The sequence below is a fragment of the Puntigrus tetrazona genome, chromosome 5, assembly GCF_018831695.1.
Source record: "Puntigrus tetrazona isolate hp1 chromosome 5, ASM1883169v1, whole genome shotgun sequence".
NCBI lineage: Eukaryota > Metazoa > Chordata > Actinopteri > Cypriniformes > Cyprinidae > Puntigrus > Puntigrus tetrazona.
In genome coordinates, this window is record NC_056703.1 from 28,050,991 (window position 1) to 28,060,239 (window position 9,249).

The 9,249-nt window shown below is 38.8% G+C and overlaps 1 protein-coding gene across 5 annotated transcripts in view; it reads left to right on the plus strand.

Moving 5' to 3' along the window:
• Positions 1-8,408, plus strand: part of LOC122344870 (regulator of G-protein signaling 3-like) — a 74,897-nt gene extending 66,489 nt beyond the window's left edge. For 4 of the 5 annotated variants that reach the window (XM_043238468.1, XM_043238464.1, XM_043238467.1 and 1 more), the window contains 4 exons: positions 3,119-3,220; positions 4,391-4,452; positions 5,451-5,617; positions 6,639-8,408. In XM_043238468.1, coding sequence (XP_043094403.1) covers positions 3,119-3,220; positions 4,391-4,452; positions 5,451-5,617; positions 6,639-6,839 — 532 coding nt within the window. In that variant the 3' untranslated portion in view covers positions 6,840-8,408. Of the gene's footprint in view, positions 1-2,664; positions 2,970-3,118; positions 3,221-4,390; positions 4,453-5,450; positions 5,618-6,638 lie in introns of those variants that run through there. The other variant, XM_043238466.1, reaches the window with a different exon arrangement.
• The last annotated feature ends 841 nt before the right edge of the window (positions 8,409-9,249 follow it).

Here is a 9,249-nt window from a genome sequence, read left to right on the forward strand (position 1 = left end):
TATATATATATATGAACAGTGCTTTAGCTTTGCAGGAAGAAACATAGAAACATTGACACAGCTCTTCTGGATTTAGTCTATGAGTGTGCGAGTGTGTGTGGTTCTCTAACATGATTCATACACACGTTTAAACTGTATGGGATGCAAAGTTTACAATTGCTGTTTCGCAGATCCTCTGCATTTCCACTGAGTTCTCTTTCTATCAAGTTCCAGCAAGTTTGTTTTCTATAGGTGGTTAAACTGGTGGTGTCATATACAGTGTTGATAATGATCATGTCCAGTAGGTGGCAGCATTGTATTTAATGTCACTGAGGGCCTTACAAAACCTCGATTTCTGTGCACCGAATGAGAACAACTCAGCCTTATGTCACTGTCTGCGCAAATTATAGACTCAAACGACTGTTCTTAGTCCAGTTTTCCTATTGTTTGCATTAACGTGTTTTCGTCAAAGCCGCAGAGCTTGTAAGATCACAGTGAAACCTGACCTGGATTATAAAATGTTTCATTACACTTCTAAATATTTTCCAAAGCTCATAAACCGAAGAGAATCTTTCCTCTGGTGCGTCTGATCCAACACCCTCCTTCTCAGACCTTCTCATTTTAAACCAGATCTCCCACTGGAAGTTAAAAATAAATCAGTCTGACACATTCCTGTTGGCCAACTTTCGTTTATTCCTCTATTTTTGTACAAAGAGAGCTTTGGAATTAAATATCTCGTGATTTATTTGTTTCCTCCACTCCGTTTCTTTCGCAAGCGGGCAAAGTTTGACATACAAATTTGCAATCAGCCGGAATCCATCCAAAATACTGCATTATTTGGCATTTTCAGCGTTTGAGAGCTGTTTGAAATGTAAGTCGTGTGTGTGAGTCCATTTATATCCCAAAAAGCTTGATGTTATCGGAGAAAACTCGCATTCTTATGCCCCAGCAGGGAATTCACAATAAAAATTAAAATGCCTTTTATCAAACGTCACAGATCTTAATATAACAGATTCGATTGTACGATTTTAGATAATCATTTAAATTACATATTAAAAAATTACAGATATCAAATTCTGCAAAATTGCAAACAAATCTGACAAAACTTTCTAATGGCGTCATTCTTGAAGGTTAACACCAGCAATAAATTGTATATTAAATAATGTTTGATATGCTATTCATAAGTTATAGGTGTGTAGCATTTAAACTCACCAATAAGTGGCATACTTTTTCATTTGATAGCTTTTAAAATAGCTTTGTTGCCTTTCTCAAACATCTGGTGAGAGGAACTTCCTCTCAGTTAGTCACACCACGGCTGACTAACGTTTCATCATCTCATTTCCCAGCTCGCCAAGCTGATTGGATTCTCAGATACTAACAGCCTCAGCTTTGGAACTTGGGGGTACTTTTAGTGTAATTTAACTACTTGAATTCTGTAATCTTGATGTATGATCTTTTCTCTCAGTAGAAGAGCCTGGTGTTGTATTTTGGCCGGCACGGTCACCAGCTAGTCCTCTTTAAAAAGGGGGAATTTTTAGCAGCTCTGACTTACAGGGCAACATAATATGTCATAAATAGTTGCAGACTTCCTTTTTCCTGTTGAGGCTCGTCTACACATTCCGTCATCATAGCCAGAGGAGTGAAACCTTTTTGGTCAGATTACTAGCCGGTGGTTATTACAGAATTAGATTTATTTCTAATGTCTCACTGTAAAGGCCGTTTCTGCGTTCGCACTGTTGACTCAAATCAGTGCATAACCAAAAATTGCTTGAATTAATGTCATAACGAATCACAATTGATCAAAAGTGATAGCAGAGTTATTTACATGGAATTTAAATAGATTTCAAATAAATGCTGAATTTGTTTTCAGATATATTATTCATACCTTAGATTCCTCAAAGAATCCTGAAAAATGTTATCGGTTTTCAGTACAAAATACATAAATAAAATCAACTGGTCAATCATTGAATCTTTCTTGATCAGCAAATCATCATTAAAATGATTTCTCAAGGATCATGTGACAATGAAAATGGGAATAAATGACATTTTATATTCAAATTAAAACATTTCACTGCTTTACTGCATGAAGACAGCTGTGGTAAGTAGCAGAAAATCTTTAAAACGTTTAACACACACACACACACACACACACACACACACACACACACACACACAGACTTACTGTTACTTTGAACAGTAGTCTATATACAGTTAAAGATTTCTTACCAACTGTCTGAAAAAAAGAAAAGAACAATGAACATGAACACTAAATTCTGTTTAGATAAGTTGGTATACAACAGCTTATATACAGAGCATCACGTTCTCATGTAGCTCAACAACTGTGATCGGCTGAACAATTATACGAACTTCATGTTGTTTCTAAAAACACCAACTCATGCCTGTTGTACAAGCATGGTCCGCAGGAACACTCAGTGTGTGCTTTAAGCAGGAACGGTGGCCTTGGGAGGGCCAAAAATGGGATTCAGCTTCTTTTTTTGGTACTGTCATCAGCCTGTGCTTGCGTTACGAGAGGCCAAATGGAGCTGATGAGGGCAGAGGATCTGCAAAGCCACAGTGGAAATCAGTGGGCGGAAATTGTGCGAAGCCTGTTCCTCTGGAAGAGGTACGTGAGGTCAGGCAGAGGGAGGACGGGCATCTGGAGGTTCCGGAGCTCAGCGCGCATCTCATGAGACATGGATCCAGGGGTGAACAGTCAGGTTTTTGGAGATTTGGAGATGCAGCTGCACTCCACAGCGGTCCCCGGGGCCCATCGGCCCTAGGTTAGGGCCTCCGGGACTCCCGGTGGCACCTGAACAGCGGAGCGATGGTATGGAGAGTGGCACAACCCTCCCTTCACTCATCCTTCCGCTCAGACACAGGACTGGCGAGAAGGAAGAGAGACTGACAAGAGGCAGAAAGAGTTTCTCAAAACGGATCCGGGAACTTTAAGCATCCTCTCAACTTTGATAACTGTGGATTGAGGAAAACATGTACGGCGGAAGAACTTTTTAAGGGTTACTGAATTAGCCGGTTTTGATTTGGATTTACGGGGTTTTGTTTTCCGCGACTTCGATTGATTTGCTGCTTGGTTTATGACCTGCAGAACTCAACTCTTTCCCTTCTGTGCATTTTTGTGCAGGGCCAAAGACATGAAGAACCGACTCGCTTTCCTGAGGAGGAGGAATGAGTCTCCCGGAAGCACCCCAGTCGGCAAGCTCGACAAATCCATGAAGTCTGTCAAGTAAGCGTGTGTGTTTGTGTGTGTGTGTGTGTGTGTATTTGTGATGTCCGCCTGCATCCTGGGTAATGATCCAGCTGGTGGCTGCCTGCTCATGTGTGTGGGCTAAAAGAGGCAAACACACTGAGAACGGTCTAAAAGATGTCTTTTAGATGAATACCTTTAGAAGTGTTTTTTTTTTTTTGAAATTATAAATTAGAAAGTAGCTTGTATTTATAACCATTTAGTGATTTAGTGCTTCCCCAAAATAAATGATTCATTTTAAGAGAGTTGCACATCTGTACTTCAAAGGTAAACAGATGGTTGTAATAGATATTCCATATTCCACAGCCATATGGTTTATCACCACTTTTGTCACAGAGTTATCTAAAAGTAAAAAAAAAAAAAAAAACACACATTTCGTACATTTCGAAAAAGTTTACTGAAATAAAACATATATTAAAATGTAACTATTTTATTTCAGTTTATTGCTGAAAAATATGAATGAAATAATAATAAATAAAACTATATAGACATACAAAATTAAAATGACAAAAGCACACAACAAATTTACAAACACTTTATATACATTTGGCTGTCAGTTAAAGGGTTAAAATTAAATTCAAAACATTTAAATAGGGATGAATGATGTTGTTAGTATTAGTGTTTTAAGTGTGCTCAGCTATGAACTGCAGAATATAAAATGTATCATGGTACAGATCTATAAATCAGTGCACAGAAGTTGTAAGTAGGTCAAAATAAAAATTACAGTCTTAAAACGCACATCTTTAAGTGCACTCTGTGATCTGATTGATGGTTTTATCATAAATAACACTCCCCTGTTAGATACAGTTTCCTTATTTGGCAGTGTCACAGTAAGTGTTAAAGCGGCAGACTGTAGGTGCTGAGTTTAGACAGACAATGAAGGCAAGAATGGGTCTTTGAGAGAAGCTGTGGGCGGAGCTTCTGGCTGACACGCAATCCAATTGGAGCTGGCTGATCCCACCCCCTCCTCTCCACAGTGGGCAGTATAAAAGAGGCCGTCCAAGAGAGACTTACTCAGACACTCACACACTCTGACCGAAGCTCACACACACACTCAAGTGACAGAAGGGCAGAGCTTCGAATGGGTCACACAATGAGAAACCTGACAGAGATGGGTTTGCTGAAAAACCGTTCTGCCTTTATTTGCAGGCCCACTCCTGAAGAAGCAATGAAGTGGGGAGAATCGTTGGACAAGCTGCTCATCCACAAATGTAAGACATATTCTCTTTATGCCATGTTTTTTCCTTGTGTGTGTAATGAACTTGTTATATTGGATGTGGTTGATTCCATTGGCTTGGCTTGAATCCACAGGGATGATGACTGCATTGTTGCAGTGTGTTAAGCATGCATGCTTTCTCTCGACTTCCTGCTCTGAGTCACTGAATGAACGGTCTGTTGAACATGGTGAATGGCTCTCATAGTAATCCTACATAAATTGAATCCTACATCCGTATGCAGTCTGAGAAAAACCACAGATAAAAGCACTCAGACAGGAACCCAGCATCCACTGCATGGTTTTTAATCAAATTCTTTCGCTTTGTGAAGTTAAAGATTAGATTCTGAGATTTGACGCAGCGATTGTTTCCCTCATATGAAAACCGGAGAGCATCCACATGCTGTTATCAGCAGGCTCTTATGCGAACGGAAAGGTGATTGCGTGCTTTGGGACGGGGCCACACTTCCTTCTATTTTAATACTGGGCGCCTTTAGAACTGAAAGGAAATCTTAAAAAATGCCTGTTAAAAATGTGTGTAATAAGGAAGTCGCTGTGATGCATGTGCTGTAATATAATCATAAGTTGGGTAAAAATGCTGGTTACATAAAAATGATCTAAAATTACTGGAAATATTATCTTTTTGCTGCAGCGCTTACCTTTTTGTGCTTGGCAGCACAGCAACCTTCAGTGCAAATAATGGGTTTATAATTCAAGTTCAGGAACTTCATTAAAATAAGAAATAATAATAATAGAATAATTATGAAAATGTTTCGTGGTGCCCAGAACATGGCAGCAGGAGTCTCGGAGGAGAACAAATGTAATTAAATCGTCGGTTGGAGTTGTGTTCTCATGTTTATGCGTTAAGTAGTGACTCAGGGTTTGGCGCTCAGTGCTGCCTCTTCAGTGAAGGCTGCCGTTGCCATGGTTCTATGTTTATCCATCCAATAACATCTCCCCTTTTCTGCCTCTTTATTTTTCCCTCTCCCTCATCAGATGGACTGGCGGCGTTTAGAGCTTTCTTGCGCACCGAGTTTAGTGAAGAGAATCTGGATTTCTGGCTGGCCTGCGAGGATTACAAGAAGATTAAATCACAGTCCAAGATGGCATCAAAAGCTAAGAAAATCTTTGCGGAATTCATTGCCATCCAGTCTTGTAAGGAGGTGAGGACGAAATCTTGTATTTAGTTAAATTTTTACAGAAAAGTTTGACACTAAAAGTCAGCCCAGATAGCAGTTGGGAATTGAGTACCGCTCACCTCAGATAAATAATGCCTCCATTCTGTATTCAGCAGCATAAAAAAGGCCGGAATTGTTCTTAAAATAATCTGCTTTGTGTCATGAGCCTAAAAAATTGGTCAAAGAAGCAGCCATGGAGGATATGATGTCATGCCTGACTAATGGCCTCCCTCTTGGCCGCACAACACAGAGCAGATAGCATGAGTGCATGTTTTCATTTTGCAAACTTGGAAAGCAGTTTGGAAACTCAAAATCAGTTGAGCAGCAGGACCTCGCAGCAATTTTTCAAGCTGTAAAGCTAAAGACTAGGCTTTGTGCCAGATTTTTGACTTTCAGCGTAAAGTTTGGTCCAGGTTTCAGCTTACTTTGACTACTATAAAGAGATCTTAACAACAGTGTGCTATTTAGGAGCTATATATATATACACACACATGTTTTTTTTCAATCCTTTTTAAAAGTTTAATAGCTTTGGTGTGCCAATATTTATGAATGGTTTTAAAGAAAATGTCTAACAAAGTTATTATGACTTTATTATGATTTTTTCACAAATTGTAAGGATTTCATAGTCAATGAAAACCATGGCTTTTTTCCCATGTGGATTAAATTTAAAAGATTTGGATGATGCGTAACGGTAGTCATAGTGCATTGGATGCTATTTACCATTTCTGCACATTAGAGAGCCATTTCCTGTTGAGTTTAGCTCCAACACACCTGCATAGAAGTTAGTATGTCATCCTGAAGACCTTGATTAATGGGTTCAGATGTGTTTAATTAGGGATACAGCTCTGCTGGAAGTTGGCCTGGAGCAGAAGGTCTATAGACGGCCCATAAATGGACTAGGAGAAATCCACATACAAGCTTTCTATCTATACTGTCAGTAACCTAGATGTAGCATGAATTAAATGTCTCTTGACTTGGAAGTAATGACTTTTTGTTTGTCCTCCAGGTGAATCTGGATTCCTACACCAGGGAACATACTAAAGAAAACTTGCAAAACATTGATCGTTCTTGCTTCGACCTGGCTCAGAGGAGGATATATGGCCTGATGGAGAAAGACTCGTACCCTCGATTTCTGCGTTCAGAACTCTACATGGACTTAGTGAATCAAAAGAAACCCAGCACCACATCGACATCCTCCTCCTCCTAAGATGGCAGAGAAAGCGAAAAAGAGAGACTATATGAAGTAGCATTGAAGAGGTTACTTTCACTTAGCATTTAATTCTCATCAGCCATTCTATCTGTTAATGTGGTGAAAAGACAGGGAGTGGAGAAATGCACAAGGCTTCGTTTACAAGAGGTGAAAAAAGGTAGTGTGACCGACCTAGTGGCGCTGGACGAGTGGGGCACCACCATGCTGAATAATGCTGGTTATTCCCATTTGAATTTTATTATTTAATTGGTTTTCCAAGTGTACTGGAGACAAAGGAGGCTATTATTGCCTCTTTAACACTAAGACAGCTGGGTACTGTTTAGCATGTTTCTCTTCTTCTGCTCAAGCACTGCACCTCTCTTTGTTCTCCATTTCATGATGACTTTCCTGGACATTTCAGAAATGTCTTGTGCCTACGGGTTGGATGTCTGGATGGCACGTAGAAGACATTGATGATCATGCACTTATCGCTCAGTGGTGTTCCTGTGAACCTTCCTCCATGTCTGTCGACTCCATATCACATGAAGGGGTGCAAAAAAATGCTGGCACAACCCTCATTTAATACACACATCATAAATAAGTGTACAAACGCTCTAGAGGACTGGACCAAACCGCATCTGAAGACTGGAGCATTTCGCTCTGAGCTTGAAATGGACTGTTTTTGGTCTCTAAAGACTATACAAAACATGCTTAGCTGCGTATGTAAAGCCAATAAGCCATTCATTGTAGCTTCACATTAAGAATGGAAGAGACAGTATTCTCAGGACATTATGGCACTCAACTATGAAGCTTCCAGACCTACTTAACCTTCTGTTTCTAAACTTAAAATGTTGTTTTTCCGGACTTTAGGTTTAATCATGCACTCTATATTTAATAGGGCACAAGGTCAGTTAGGATCTTCCCTATATTTGTTGATAAGACGACATGTTTTACCAATACAAAAAAATTTAGTTATTTATTTAGAGGTTTCACTGGTTGCTTTGTTCATTGCACTCAGCTGAATTTCCCTTTTCCACTTTGATCCAGGTCCACAGCTGTCCTGAAGTAAGTGCAATATGTTTATTATTTTCATTTGTTGACTTATCTTATGGATAAGTTTACCTTTTTTATGAAAAAGACAATAGATTGAGCTCTGTATTAATTTTATTGTAAGTTACAGGTAATGTAAGAATTACATTAGTACACAAATTATTGTAACTGTGTTTCCCTGGCAGCAGGCAGCCGGGTTAATGGATGTATATATAATTCTTAAGAAAAAATGATAAAAAGATAAAAACACACAAGGTTTTGTGGGTGCCATGAGGCGTTGCTGTACCTATGTAAATATGTGAACCTTAAAGCTATAAAATGACATGTATTGTTATAAATCGGGGGGGAACAGGTATGGTCGTCCTCTGCCTTGGACGTACACTGCTTGTAAGTAGTTTTATGAAATGTATTTTATCATTTTCACTGTTTACAATTCCAACGCATCTCCTAAGATAGCAAGTGCAAAAGAAAATAGAGATTTACAAAAGCCAGTGTCATTGCAAAACACAAATAAAACATTTAGATGGTAAAATTGAACAACATTGCCTCCTGCCTCTCATTTATTATTATCTTTTTTTTTTCCAATTCTTACACAGTTTAGCCTTTTTAATTATGTATACACACACACACACACACACACACATATATTACTTTAAATTTTTTATATACAAAAGGTATTATTATTTTCATGACAATTTAGACAGTTTTTTTACAAATATTAATCATTATATAATCAGTAACAAAAAATCAAGTGTAAATCATTTGGATGCATTACAATGAGTTTTTAGGTGGGGCAAATAATTAACATTAAAATACAGCATTAAATATTTAATTAAATTCCTCTTTATTTCATAACATGACTCTGTAATATTCATCAAGTCCCTTTTCTCAGGATATCCCATCTTTTAGAACTGAGGATCAAACAAATCCCAAGAGAATGTGTTGTTTTACCAGAGGAGATGTGAATGAGCTTTAATCTAGGGTTTGCCTCTCTTGCAGTCTCAACACTGCAAATAGCAGCAATTGAGTGACCTCTTCAGTGAGTTGTCAGGGAAATATCGGCTCTCCTGCCAGTCGCCGCTGAGAACCCGTGGCCCTTGATTGCTGCAAGCGGCTCTGCCAACCCAACAAGGACACTTTATCAGAATGAGCTTCGCAATAGTCATGGCCACCTGGCAGATCTGAATGCTCTCATGAGCAGCTGTCTGCTCTTAGTCATTGGAAAAAAAAGGGAGAAACAGAAAATTCTGGAAGGGATCGAAACAAAATTCTAAATGTTTCTCTTTTGATCTTGATTTCTTTGCTTTTAAATAATATAATTAGTGAACTGTGTAATCTGCTGATTATGCAGAGTAAATACGAACCAATCAAGTACTCA